Below are 15,227 nucleotides of genomic sequence, written 5' to 3' on the forward strand. Positions count from 1 at the left end.
AGATGATTAAATTCAAAGCGGCAAAACATGCGGAAATGATCCAGGGTTTCCGAGGATCATTAAAAATAATTACAATTCATAAATTTTTGGGGATTTTTTTCCATTAATTTCATAAATTTTTATGGGATTTCGGGGTAACAATCAACATATACCGAACCAAACCGAAAATCGTGACCACGAAACCGTGAACCAAGCCGAACCGTGGTTTTTGTGAACCGTTCCACCCCTAATATATAGATATATATATATATATATTTATATATATCCATCCATCCATCCATCCATCCATCCATCCATCCATCCATCCATCCATCCATCCATCCATCATCTGAAACGCTTGTCGCAAGTGGGGTAGCGAGGGGTGCTGGTGCCTATCTCCAGCAGTCAATGGGCGAGAGGCGGGATACACCCTGGACAGGTCATATATATATATAGTATACAGTATATTGTATACAGTTATATATATTATTCCACAAGGTATTAAATAGTAATTGCAGATCAGTTATTGCACAAGTTATACTGCTGCATTGAAAAGTCTGCTTTCAGTTTGCTGCAAACATACTGTAGAAGAAGATTGTCTGGAATGTCTTGGAGGATACATATGGTGTTAGCAATATAATGCTGTGGGGATGCTTTGAATACGTACTCATTGACCATCTGCATTTAATCTTACTGAGGATGAATTATTTTGTAATGAATTACAGCGCTGATAGAGATATAACCCCATAAGATTTGCAAATGTTCCTTTAAAAGAAAATTCAGCTAGACTCATTTTTTGCCCCATTCCACTTAATTTTTATGCTTTGTTTTTATGTATGATGTAAAATCCCAGAAGAAAAAATAAACTGTGAGGTTTTTGGTCCTAACATGACAAAATATGTAAAAAACTATCTTGGTGGTGCATTTTACCGCTCTTTAATGAAAACCTGTGAGCTGTTTCTACTGCCTCCAAATGCTAACCTATACATTCATACATCTGTAGTCCATTCATCACACATTTTTCCATTGAAAAGACATCTTGTAGCTGCCATTGGAACAGATATGCTACAATGACAGCTGTTAAGAAGGGAATTGAAATTCAGTGAATACAAGAGCTCACAAATGCAGGCAGGAAAGCATGTAGTCACAGAGGCAATGGTGCGTCAACACAGATGGCGTAAACAAACATTCTGCTTCTCCCTCTGCTGACAAACATAAATCTATATGCTTATCGATACACATACATGAACGGGCACAAACAGTTTTTTTCATTAGCTGTGTTTTCTCCTCACTGTGGCAAAATCCCAGTAGAACATTTGTATTATTTTTCTCTTCCCCTGGACAAACAAAATAGTAATAAAACACAAATCTTGGTGTGAACTCCTCGCGGCTTTCTCACCAGCCACACAGAGGCTGCTGCTCTTATCTGGAGCGGCTTGCAGTACTTCTAGTTTATCATGTCCGACCCAGTTCTGGTGCCAAAAGCAGCCGCTTCAGAGGGACGCTGGAACTACTAAACGTTCATCAGTGTTGAGGTGATAAGAGAGGGAGAAGGATTGAAAGCAGCAGTCTGTTCCCTGAATGCCCCACATAGAATGAGTCTGCCTTAGCTCTGTTTCTGTAACGACGACGCCCTTTGTTGTCATAGGTTTGCAGTTAAACTCTACTTCTTCTGTTTTCACCACAACTTAATCGTAGGACTGGGCAATTAATTGCATCTGCAATATAACTGCAAATTAGCTAAATGCAATCGCAGAGGCACTCTGGTTTAGTAACATTACATTCAACAAGACTAATACACTAGAAGAACTTTATAATGCAAAGGTTACAGTAAAGTCCAGTAACAATGGACTTTGGACAGGGTAGCTTTTTAAAAAAAAAAACTTAAACCCTCAAGTTAAATGTCTACATGCTTGTGCTTAGTGCAAAGGAAATTCGCAATCAAATTGCAGTCACCATATTGGTGGTAAATAATCACTAATTAGATTTGGGGCAAAATGGTTTGCTCCTACTTAACTGTTGTCGTTCTTGGTGCTTTTTGTTGGTCTTTAAGAATCTCTTGGTTCATTAACAATCTTTAATGCAGATGCACCTAAATGGTGGACTATGAACCAAGATGGACTTTTATTATTAACCTCTTGTAGACCAGAGGTCACAGATTAGTGGACCGTGATCCGGATCCGGACCCACCTGCTGGCTAATCCGGACCCAACATTTAAAACATTTATAAATTACCGCATTTTGTCCGACGACAGTGTCAAACTTCACTTGCGCCGCTGTTCCTGTTAATATGCTAAGTCTTCCAGGACCAGGCCGCACGTGATACAAATTAGCCAATGAGCTGCTGTCAGTCTAGGTTGCTGCAGCGAGCCACTTTCAGACACAGCAGGTGAACCTGTGGCAAGCCGGGCGATGGGAAAGAAGGAGAAGACGATGAGAAAAAGAGCAGAGAAAGTGTGGACTGCTGGAAGAGGTGCAGGGAGCTGGTGGAAGAAAAGTGAAATGGCTTGCTCAAAGATGATCCTGCACATTTTGAGTATGTTTGGCTCAACCTGCTGCTGTGAAGCAGCATTTTCCCCCATGAACATAATAAAAAATAAATATCAATCCAATCTCAAAATGAGCACCTTGATATGTGCTTTAGAATGGCTTTAAAACCCAGTTTTAAAGCCTTCCAGGGCAGCATAAAGCCCACTGCTCTCATTAAGCCAAAAAAAAGAAAGAAAAGACAATCGGTTCATGTGTTTTATAAAATGTGTGAATCAGGAAATTTTCTATATACCAAACTACTACTTCAAAAACTATTTAGATTTTAAAATGGGAAAATGTTCTGTTTTTATACTGATGAAGATTCTCAGTCATCCAGGTCAAAGACATTCCGTAAAAGTTTTTAAAAAATCCACTGGATTTGGTTTTCAAGATTTGAAGATGTTTCGCTACCTCTCCAGGAAGCTTTCTTAATTCAAATGTTTGAATTTGAATTTGAATTGAGAAAGCTTCCTGGAGAGGTGGCGAAACGTCTTCAAATCTTGAAAACCAAATCCAGTGGATTTTTTTAAACTTTTACGGAATTCTGTTTTTATATTTTTTTTATTTAAAAATTCAATGTATAACATGGATGCATAAAAACCTAATTTTATTTTAGTGTTAAATTGAGTTTAAAGTAACAGATTCTAATTAAAATAGTCTCCGGACCTTTACTGGTTGTTGATTTTCTTTATTCTGATTTTTAATTGCTTACCCTTGATCTGGAAGAATAAAAGCACAGATTTTCTAGAGATTTGGGTCATTTCTACTTGTTGGCGTATGAGATAAAATTCTATCAAGATGCATTGAAGTTTTTGATCAGAATATGACAAAACTTTTAAGCGGTCTAAATAATTTTTCAAAGCAATCTATGTCTGGTCATGTGACATTTATTCCGATGTGTAATTCGTCTCGACGTTGCAGCTCTGACTTTGATGGATGAATTCGGTTGCTGTTGGTGGAAGCATTCATTAGCTGTCCTGATTAAATCTCCTGGCCATTACGGCTCTCCTCCCCCTATAAGCGGGTATTAATCAGCTTGACACGACTTTGCATTTATAGCTGCCGTGCTTCCCTGCAAACTGCTTTTTCCTGGGTTCTGTGAAACATTTATTTCATTTTTTTTATCTTCCTAACCATCTATTGCTTGGATGGAGAAAACACCTCCGGTGTTCTTGATGTATTGAGCTAATTATCAGAGGTTTTGTAATAGTATTTCAGAGCAATAGACATTTTACTAGCCTGCATATTATTATACCTCTAAAAAGATTTAATTCTCTGCCTTTATGATCAGCTCTGGTGCAGCAGGCTGCTTCACAGTCAGAAACCATATTGATCTTTCCTGTTCTTACCAGTTGACATGCAAAATGATTGCTACTACACTGGGATATTAGTCGAAAACATTAATCATTAATTTGTTAAAATAGGAAGTAGTGTCCCCCTGAAGGCGATTACACCTCGGAACTTCCCCTCCGGTCCTTTTTTCTGAGAGCAAGCTACTTGGTATAATTACTCTTAACTCCAAACTTGGTAAAACTATATAAAAATGACTATAAGAACAAGATAACTTCACCGATTCCAGTTCAGGTCGTTACAGGACAGAGAAATTGCTTGGAGACGGCACAGCTGTGGGCTCAAATCATCAGCATGCGTTTGTATCCGGAAAAATGAGCCCCGAACAAGGTCATCTCCTGCTTCTTATACCTCCTGAGTCTATGTGTTGCATCAGGTGGATGCTTAGCTGTTTGTGTCAAAAACTGACACGCCATCCATGCCCTGACCTTAGTGCCTCTTCGTCTCAGGATTACAGATAGCTCTGGCTCCAGGATGTATCCTTATCCTTTGTTTGTTCTACAGACAAGAAGCCTGTCCTCATTAGATGGCCTCTGTACAAACGATGTGATCCACCATGTGAAGGAAACCGTCTACCCCATCTAATCTGGCTAACAGATTACAAATACATATGACTAATAAAGAATAACCCTAACAATTAATTACAAAAATACTGCATTTGTCATAATGTCTTTTGCATGTTGCTATATTTCTGCCCCTCCCTTGTGTTTCTTGTCTTAACAAGTGATATTTATATTATTAATATTAGTGATATTAATATTAGAATTTAGACAGCTTTTTTTGTCATTTTGTATACATAGGGTGTATACAAAACAAAATTTCTTTTTTTACAGATTTCATGACTTTTCCATTTATTAAATGATGTTGCCTGCATGCATTATCAGAAGCAACACAATACAGGGCTTTACCAGAGCTTTACTCTTTTTTTTGTTTTTTTTGTTGGATAATTATTGTTGCAAGGGTGAAATAAAACACCTTACTGGATTGTATTATTGATTTCAGTGTTTTAATCAGCATATAGAAAGTTTTATTACACAAAGTAAACTATGGTTTGATAGTGGAGTAATTTGCTCTAAAGCAGGGGTGTCAAACTCATTTTCACTGAGGGCCACATCAGCGTAATTGCTGTCCTTAAAGGGCCAGATGTAACTTATAAATGTAACTGAATGTAATTGAATGTAATGTAAAATAAATGTAACGACTCCTTAATGTTAAATAACTCATTATTTATTATAACTTATTCAAGTGACAATTACAGTTGCATAGAAAACATATGCTTGCTTGTTGCTCTAACACACACGTGTCACACAGCCGCTTCCTACCTAGTCCTCCTCATCGGTCTCTCCCCCTCCGCCCGAATCACTATCATCGATATTTTGAAGCATTTCTAAAACCTGTTTCGCTGTTAGGTTTCTTCTGAACGCCACTTTTTCCATATTAGCCAAAAAGTTCTAGGTAGAATGTTGGTTGCTAGGCAACGGTACCAATCGTCAATCAACTGCGGGAAGAATTTACAATGCAACTACGGTAATAGAGCCGTCAAAATGGCGGTTGTGGGGGATCGAGGTAGAATTAACCATATTTATTTTTTTACGTTTTAATTGTATTAAAAAAAAAGTGAAAATGAAGGAAATTTAGAATCAGGAAAATTGAGATAACATGAGCAACATAAATTTAATTTTAAATATAGTTCTTTCCCTTTAAAATCTCAGAACCATCAAAATGACGGCTGTGGGAGTTCTAGCGGGCCACATAAAATGACGTGGCGGGCCACATCTGGCCCGCGGGCCTTGAGTTTGACACATGTGCTCTAAAGGGACAATTCAATTCAATTCAGTTTATTTATATAGCGCCAAATTCACAACACATGTCATCTCAAGGCACTTTACAGTTCAACCAGATCATACAGTCAAATTGATACAAAGTTTTCTATCTAAGGAAAACCAGCTGATTGCATCGACTCATTGACTCGAATGCAATCTCTCCCACTAAGCATGCTTGTAGCGACAGTGGAGAGGAAAACCTCCTTTTAACAGGAAGAAACCTCCAGCAGAACCAGGCTCAGTGTAAACGTCACTGTTTTATTGAATTAACCCACCTGTGCAGGAAAAAGCCTGAAACCTCCATATCTGTTTTGAAGCCCCACTCCCTCATAAGTTATCTCCACCTTGGTAAAAGCTACAGTGATATTGTTTGCTCCACATTATTACTTATTTTTCCTATTTAAAGGTAGAATTTTTTTCTTTTTTTGTTTTTGTTTACACTTCTTCAACAGAAAACAGGCAAGGTTGACAAGTTTGTCCTCCTTCACTTATCTGATCAAAAATTGTGATACAACAAGGCATCTCCCATTAGGACCAACTCTGTTTTTGTATATATAAATTACTATGGGGTCAGCACTCTGCCAAAAAGTGCAGACACACATTAAATACTCTAAGCTATGAGAACGCTTTCATTTTTTATGTGATGCTACTACCCTTGCAGAATATTTATATTAGGGCTGAAATGATTGGAATAATTGATTTTTGAAATAATCTTCAACTAATTCAATAATCAATTAATAGTTAGCTGGAGTACAGAGACTGACAGAGCGACCGCCTTAGAACAGTAATTAAATCAAAATTGTAATAAAATATATAAACCTTTGGAATTTCAGATTAAAAAAAAACATCTTTTGATAGGCTCAATCCAGTTTAATTGGTTTAATTAATCAATTAATCAAAAAAATCGTCAACAGATTTATTCGATTTGCAAAATAATCGTTATTGCAGCTCTAATATATATATAATAAAGTAATATTCATTTTTTTCTAATCAAAAGCTAAATTTGTTTTACACTGTCCTTTTTAAAGTAAACTTTTGTATTTCATGTTATCTTTTCATCCATCCTTATTTTAAAGGTTGGTACCCTTTTTCTATACCTCTAATGCATAAAAGTTTAATATTTAGAAGCGGCATGTGTTTTATTGGCATCTGTTCAACGTGTAGTTTTAAGTCAAACAGATGAATGTAATTCTTTCACATTTAGCTTATTAAAGTGAATAAACCTACCCCTCCTCCTGTCAGACCTCTGTCTGCAGTTTAAGCTAAGAGGGATCACCATGGCAACAGCGATCCTGACAGCCAGGCAGAGCAGAAATGTATGAAGAACATCATCCTAAACTCATCCAGACAGAACTGTATCACAATGGAAAGATGTATTTTTCTGAGGGGCAACCCTAACATGCACTGAACCTGAAATAAGATCAAGAAATTTAGTTTTTAGAACTACTGGGTTTACTTCCTCACATGAGTTATATGAGTTGTTTTGTATGAAGAAAATAGAAACAAAATGCCTATATTCTCACTATAGTTACAAAATTTATAGTTAGATTTAAAAGCTGTTTGAATTTGTATGAGTAAAACACCGTAATTAGAATCATAAATATCAAAATATATTGCATGGATGAAGGCCGAAATACCTATTTTACATCTGAACACTAACATGTCACCAGTGGCTGATATAAAAAAAGTCCATAGGGGGATGCCATCAGTAAAGGGACATAACACCAGTGGGTATGGTCTTTGGAAAGAAAATGGTTTTCTACGGAGCCCCTCTGATGGCATGGTCAAAAAAAATTTTTAATTGTGGCCACGAAGTAGTATTTCGTGCGCACGAAATACTACTTCGTGGCCACGCAATAAGTATTTCGTGCGCACGAAATACTACTTCGTGGCCACGCAATAAGTTTAACGTGCGCACGAAATACTTATTAATAATATTAATATCATTCCTGGACAACTGGGTAAGCAAATCGAGTGCGCCTTAGACCTTAGAGAAGGCGCGCTCGATTTGCTTACTTATTGCGTGGCCACGAAGTAGTATTTCGTGCGCACGAAATACTACTTCGTGCACAAGAAAATACTACTTCGTGGCCACAATTATACATTTTTTTTGACCATGTCATCAGAGGGGCTCTGTAGTTTTCAAAGTATACCTGTATCTCTTTGAAGGCAACTGTTTAAACAGTCCAAGGCTTGGTTATGATCAGTCTTTATTGAACTTTTCTATACAAGAAGTGGAGCTTTGTGTCCATTAATTTGTGGCCATTGATCTTCTAGTGTCTCAACTACCATCTGCCGTACGAGGCAATATTAAAGCAGGTCAGAAATAGATTGAAGTCTGAGTTGTTTTGCTAATAAATATAGACACTTTCCTAATGACCAATTTGATGGTCATGTGAGTTTGGGATGCAAAAGAACCTGGAAGCATGGGACGTGTCCACACACTCCACATTGATTTAGCATGGGGTTTTGTCAGTTTTCTGCTTGAAGTTCAATTCTCTCAACGTACTACATGACTACCAATGCAAAGGTAACAAAATGGAAAACATTTAGTCAGTTGTTGGATGACTTCTTCAGGAGAGGTTAAGGATCCCAGAGAAGATGAGGTTAAGGTGGTGGACACATCCTTAGAGTACCTTCCCAGGTTCCTTGTCTGGGCCTGCATCCTTTCTGGGGTTCAATGACTAGAGCAACTGCCTTACAAGATGCTCCTCTATAGTAACTAGGGTGGTGCTGGAAGCAGAAGAAAATGGCAGAGATGGAGCAAATGAGTGTTGTGGCTGTGTCTCAAAGCTATTACAGAAGCTTCTCTATTAGTGACATACTCAAGTCAATTCCTGTGTTCTCTTCTTAAAGTCTACCTTGGCTTATTAAATTCCTGAGTTCGGGTTGACTGAAGCAACACTAAGCAGGCTGGTGACTATTCTAAAAGGAGCTTGGCAGGTTCTTAACAGAGGGCAAACATGACTGGGGAATGCCAGAGTTTTCCAGATATTTATCTGTGGTGCAGGAAAAAAGGTTGCTAGCACTGTGTAAACCTTTGAGTTGGGTGGGATATAAAAAAACATGTAATAGACTTGTAATCAATGTCTTGGGAGCAATTATTTTCATGTTGTTAAACTAGTCCTAGCGCATTTAAATGTGTCGATTGTGCTTTTATTGTGTGAGGCCAGGTCTTGGTAATTCCTGGTCACTTGTCTGGTGTATTTGGGGAACTGGTATCGGGGACATACAAACTTTGCAAGGGAAGCTTTCATGGTTTGTTCCTTACCCTTAGCATGACGCTGAACCTGTGGCTCCTCTGTTTCCCCTCCCTCCACCATATGCATGGGCTCTATAAATAGCCACAAGCTACAGGATTTGACTTAAAAGTTCAGCCATCACAAGTTCAGTAAAAGTAGACAAAATTTATTTTCAGTCTTAGCTAATACATTGAATGAAAAATGTCATTGTAAGCCTTGGCCAAATCATAATTGCGTATGAGTGAGGCTTCACACACACTCCTATAAACAATCGGCATTTCCCTCTGGTAAAACGCATGCCTGTCACGACTTAGAACAGAGGATCCAGTATTCGAGGCAAGACAGACAGTGGGATTAGCCAAAAGTGTGTATTTAAAACTGGCGTATTTGAGTACCAGCGGCTGATGCGTCTGAGGCTGGAAACTCTTCAGGAGAGAAACACAGGTTAGTGACCATGTGAATCTAACGGTTGAAGATTATGAACATGAGTCACTAACTTTGTTTACTAGTTCAGTCCATAGTTAGAGAACAAGGTAGGATCCAGCTGGTGGGCTGCTAACAAGATGCGGCGGGCACCGCCTAGAGTGTCCCAAATGCTGCAGCCCTGAAAAACATGCAGGAGTCCAAACCAAGGTCAGGCAAACAGATAAAAACAGGAACAGGCAGGCTCAGAGGTCCAGGAGTCCAAAGACTGTTCAGTCAAACTGTTCAGATGGGAACAGGCAGCCTCAGTGGTTGAGAGGCAAAATAGGTCAGGATCAGGTAATCAGAAAGTCTAAGGTAATGCTAAAAACACTCTCACGACTGGTTGGAGAGAACAAGATAATATGGCCCTGATGACTGGATTCATGCACCTTAAATAGAGGCAGGAGCAGGTGAATCAAATGAGAGGTAATGAGCAACCAGGCAGAGTTAGACAGGTCAATGGAATGAGTAATTAAGCCAGTCATTAGTGCCAAGATCCTGACTCTGCCAAACACTAATACCAGCAAACTGTACCTAGTTGCACTTCACTGTCAAGTGTCATTTTGTACGCATAAGAACATCTCCTGCCAATGATGGATTTTAAGGCAGTTAAGGCAGTTTCTCTCCCAACTTGTCAAATATTGTTTGACACCACCTGCGTGTCAGATACTGGTGTGACAGAGGTGCCCAGCTTGACTTGCAGTGTGCATGGGGGTTTGTGTCAAGAATTTGCAGAAATTTTACATCAACTTCAAACTGAGAAACTAACACTAACCCATTGCTTACCCTAACCCCTAATTCTAAACAAACACTGATATAAATGTTAACATACACCCCTAAATCTACTCTAGAGTCATATCTTTTTTCCTGAGAAAGTGTGCCTATTCTCTTTTCCTGAATAGGAGTGATTACTTAGAAGCTTTGTTCTAAGATGAAAGGAAGTTTCCCCCTAGGGGATAATATAGATGACATGTCCTCATTGTGTTCAAGATTCTCATGACTTGGGGTGTATGGAAACCTGTTATCTGAAACAAATCTCTGTCCTGTGATAAACTAAAGTGTTTCTCCTGGGAAATGTTAATGTGTGTGTGTGTGTGGAATCTTCTTATATTCAGGCGTTGGATGCTCCAGCCTCAGAATCGCATTCAGAGCTGTATCCAGCTGGTTTGTGCCATTCTCCTCTGCAGAGTAAAATAAAAACTTTTCTTCCTTGGATATCAGCGCTCAGTGCTCTTTTTTTTACTTCACACTACCAACAGCAATTTTGTAGGCTAAATATTTTCTCCCAGGTCACATACGTGTCATGTATCTGACATCTGTGTCTAACATGGTGGGGGCTTGACCAGGTGTCAGTATTGATAAGTTGGAAGAGAGAATGAGTTTAATAGGAGCTTCATTGTTTCACAAGTAAAAAGTAATTAAGTTTTAGCATAAGGCAATACCTTTCTTTTCCAACTACCTCTAACTTAGCTGGTAAACATTGTTCCTGGTTGTAGCTGCGGCAAAGGAAAAGTCTGGTCGTTTCTATAAGCCGGAGATCTAGTCAACACACTGACTGAAATTACCTCTGCAAAAGTCTCAGCCAGTCAGAACTCGCATATCTAAAACCCTATAAACAGGATAAACCGTTCCTCTTGCTATATCTTTGCCTATTGTAATGCCATCAACTGGAAAATACAGGTGCACAGCAGAGGAGAAAAGTCTTCCTAAGCTAAGGATATTTTGCATCAAGGGGGTCAGTAAATAGCTTATCACAACATTACTTCTATCATAAACAGACTTCTTTATTTCACAGGATTAGGTAAAATAGATTTTTTGCTCAACCAGTGTCTCTTAGCACTTTGAACGGATGTTGGTCTTTAACCCAGTCACAAACCATCAAAATGAATGGCTTAAGCCATCATTCATTGATTGGAGTTCACAAGCTGATCCCCCAGAGTATCCCCAGAGACTGTTTTAATTAGCCCGGACCCTTTTGACTGTTTCACAAAGAGCGCCTGCTGATTCATCCATACACTTCACAGTCCGCATGTATCCAGACTTTTTCTCTCTGCTCTCATACATAATAAAATTTGAGGGAGGGCGAGAAATCTTCCCACTGCCTTTTGAAAATCGGGGTGATGGAAGGGAGTATCAGTTTACCGAAACAAGATTCTGCAAAGGCTAACTTTTCACTTATTAAGGTAAACTGCAACACGCAGGTATTGCATTTGTTAACTCCCTAAGCAACATAAACTGCCAAAAGTTTATTTGATATTGTGCTTTAAATTCTGTTCACCACTGGTCAAAATACAATCCTTTTCTCTGGAAAAATCTATGAGACTTGGGTCTTTTCTGGGGCGTTGCCTATTAGCCTTGTTCAAAAGCTCATTGGTCCAAACAAGAGTGTTTTTCAGAGTCTCATACGAAATCCTTTCCTTCAGAGAAAAGGATGAACATGCCCTTTGGATGGAGCTAATTAGGGCAGAATACAGAAAAGATTTCCATACATATTTAAGGCAATTTAGTGAATTAATGTTTGTTTTATAACCTATTTCATTCAGATCTGATGGCAGTTCAACTATATTTAAAACATTTTGAATTAAGATGAATTTTGTTTTGACATGCACCTTCAGGTCCAAGCTAGCGTTTGTTTATTTAGCTAAATTTATGCCGAAAAAAATATTTGTGTAGCATCATTTTATGGAGCTTTTGCCGATTAATTGTTGAATTGCTAAAGATGATATAAAAGACTATTTTTTTCCCCCCGGGGAAAATATAGCCATAAAGTTCCTTCTGCCTAACGACAATGAATACTTTTCAAAAAAATTAATTTTTTTCATGGTATCAAATTGTTATAGTTTAGATATATGGCCCAGATGATGCATTGTTTGTCGGTCCAAGAACCTGATATTTTCTCCATCTCTGCCTCTTTCCTCTGAACCCTGTAAATAAAAACCCTAGAATTCAAAGAAAAACACAGCTTGAGATCTGCTCCGTCTTTATTTTATGTCTAAAAACAACACCAATGAACTAGTTGTTTTTTTTACATGAGAACAACCTTGACAGTGTACCTCCTTAATAAAAAAAAGTATTTGCATAAGTAGAATTTGGGTTCTGATTCTTTAAAATATTCATTAAGGAAGCCGTGCTTTTATTTATGAAAAGCATAAAGAGATTTCATTTTCGTTTATAAATATAAAAATAAAAACAATAAAAACTTTACCTACTTCTGTTTTTGTAAACTGAGTGGATTATTATAGCCCTTATAATTAATTGATGCAGCTAAAAAGAATATAGTTTAGCTGTTACCAGTGCAAGGGATTCCAACTTTACAGAAAAAAATTACCCAGTGTGTGTTCTTGTCTGTAAATGCACCTGTCCAACTGGCTGGGTGTAATACTTGAGTAATTGAACATTATTAAGCTCACAAATTTACTTTTACATTTATCCCATCACTTGGGAGCAGTGGCCTGCCATTGTGCGTGGCCTGGGGAGCAGTGTGTGGTTAAGGTTCTTGCTCAGAGATCCAGAGTGCAGGCTGTGGGGATAGAACCTGGTACTTGCAACCTTCTCAGAGCACACTGCTCTAACCACTAGGTTGGGCTATAAAAGTGCTATTTTACATATAGTATGTTGTTCCATGAATTTAGGGAGGTTATTTGTGCAATAGAACCCACATATAATGTTCAGCATTATAAGGCAAATTTGCTACTAACATTTCATGCCAATGGGAACCACATTCCCACCAAATAGAGGCTAAGAGAGAAGAAAGTCAGGTGCAATAGTGTCTTATGCATATTTTTCACATATAAGATAAAAAGAGAGAGGAAGCAAGTGCTGGCTGGAGGAGCAAATCTGTCGGACCAGAGGGAGATGTGAGCTCCCACATAGATTTCTAACAGCAGCAGAGGCCAAGAGGCTGTAACTCAGACTGCGTTCCAACCTTTATGGCCGTTATTGGTGTTATGCTGCTGCAGCTTGAGGGCTGTCAGCCAGAGAAGCCTGCTGACTGATTAGGTGGGGGTTCGGGCTCCTTTGTCCCTGCAGACTGCTTCTCTCACTTGGCTTTAATTACACAGAGCAGAGTGAAGAATTTACACCACTCTGCCTCTCTGTTCTCTTGTCGCCCTGTTTCATTCTTTTATCTGTCCCTGCAGAGTTGGCGAGTGATTGAAATTTTGCATGTGCTGCCCGGCCCTCGATAAATTAGTGTCTTCCACCTTGCCTTTGTTGACTCTGTGTGTGGTTTCCCTGTGTGTGTGTGTTCTCTCTGCAGACGAGGTGACAATGGAAGAGTATGGCCAGGCCCAGCTGAGGGCAGGAGAGCTCATCATCATTGTTGTGGTGCTCGTCATGTGGGCAGGTAATGGTCCTATGAGTCGGGGCTCGTTTATCACCAAACACCTTCTAGGAGGATACTTCTTTTAGAGTAAACAGTTCCTATAGGAACATACTTTGGATTTCAAGTGGCATCTCTCTGTTAGGAATGTGCCGCTTTTAGACTGAAAGGCTTTTAGGATTAATAGGGGGCAATCAGGGATATTTAGGTGGGAGTCAAATGAAATCCAGGCTTGCATTGTAACAATAAGGACTGATATCTAAGATCTGAATTATGGCTTCCCCATTGGAAGACATATAAATGCTATTTCTCTTGTTCTTGAACTCCTTCTTTTAACTTCTACTTTTTTGGTCGTTTTTTTTAAAACATACCTTTTAAGTACTAATATTTTCTGTTATATTTAAATGTTTCATCTTGTTATTCCGAGACAGAAGAATAATTCACTAATTATTGAGTCTTGACTTTAACATTTTGCGAAAGTTGGCCAAGTGATCTGTTCAAGAAACAGATGAAACAGATGAAGGGCTCACAAAACCTGCAGCAAATATGTCCCAATTTTCTGATTTGAATTGATTGGTAGAATTATTTTATCATTTTAAAAGCTGTGTTACTTATTAGTATTTCTTACCAATGCATTTTGATGAACAAACTGGACATTAAAAAAAAAATTAAAATGAAAATGAATAGTGTAACATCCCTCTCTTAATCATTTTAATGTTTATTCTTGGAGGAGAAAATGAAAATGTAGTTTGGATGATTTATTAGTAATATCATTTATGAGTCAAAAATGTAACTATGACTTTCAAATGAAAAAAAGAAATTATGGTCATACATTTTAATTTTTAGATTTACTATTTCCAAGTGAATGTTGGTCCCTTTATGCAAGGAAATCTTTTGAAAATAAATATAACCTGTAAATGTAATTTAGCCCATATACGAAAAAAAATATATATATATTTTAAAATGCTTGCAGTATATAAGAAAACTAAATCAGCAAGTTAATTTCTTTATATTGCCCCCACAAAAAAATGACTAAGAGGTAGACCCCAGGTCTTTTTTGTTCAGACATATGCAGCAATTTGACAGGAAACATCATTAGTTAAATATAAAAATATAAAGAGAGATACAGTGGGAAACACATCCACTTTGGGTTTTCATCTGAATCTACCAGGTTCATCGAAATATAGTTCTTTCAGAAACGCCAGTGTGCATATAAGAAATAAATGAAGTAAAATATTTCAATAAACAGTGTAATTATCTACTGCAGGAGGTCAGTAGTACAGAAAACAGGTCAAATGAAACAATGATCTTTAAGCAGCAACCAAACATTAACTTTTACTACCTTGCTTGTTTGTGCTGGGGAAATTCTGGGACAAATGTTCCAATGAATGCATGGAGGTGGATAGTGGGAGACCTTTGGACCTAGATCAGTCTCAATTTTCATAAATACACAGATATGATTCATGCATGCACAGTACAAAATCCACAGATGCACAGCTTGATTTAAACAAGCACACA

General features: G+C 38.1%; 1 protein-coding gene across 1 annotated transcript in view; it reads left to right on the top strand.

The window, feature by feature from the left end:
* Positions 1 to 15,227, top strand: part of LOC107093643 (fibronectin type III domain-containing protein 5-like) — a 38,700-nt gene that overhangs the window by 13,163 nt on the left and 10,310 nt on the right. The window contains exon 4 of the mRNA XM_015388831.1: positions 13,647 to 13,733. Within this exon, the coding sequence (XP_015244317.1) occupies positions 13,647 to 13,733 (87 nt within the window). The remainder of the gene's footprint in view (positions 1 to 13,646; positions 13,734 to 15,227) is intronic.

The sequence above is a fragment of the Cyprinodon variegatus genome, unplaced genomic scaffold (genome assembly GCF_000732505.1).
Source record: "Cyprinodon variegatus isolate N-32 unplaced genomic scaffold, C_variegatus-1.0 Scaffold438, whole genome shotgun sequence".
Taxonomy (NCBI): Eukaryota; Metazoa; Chordata; class Actinopteri; order Cyprinodontiformes; family Cyprinodontidae; genus Cyprinodon; species Cyprinodon variegatus.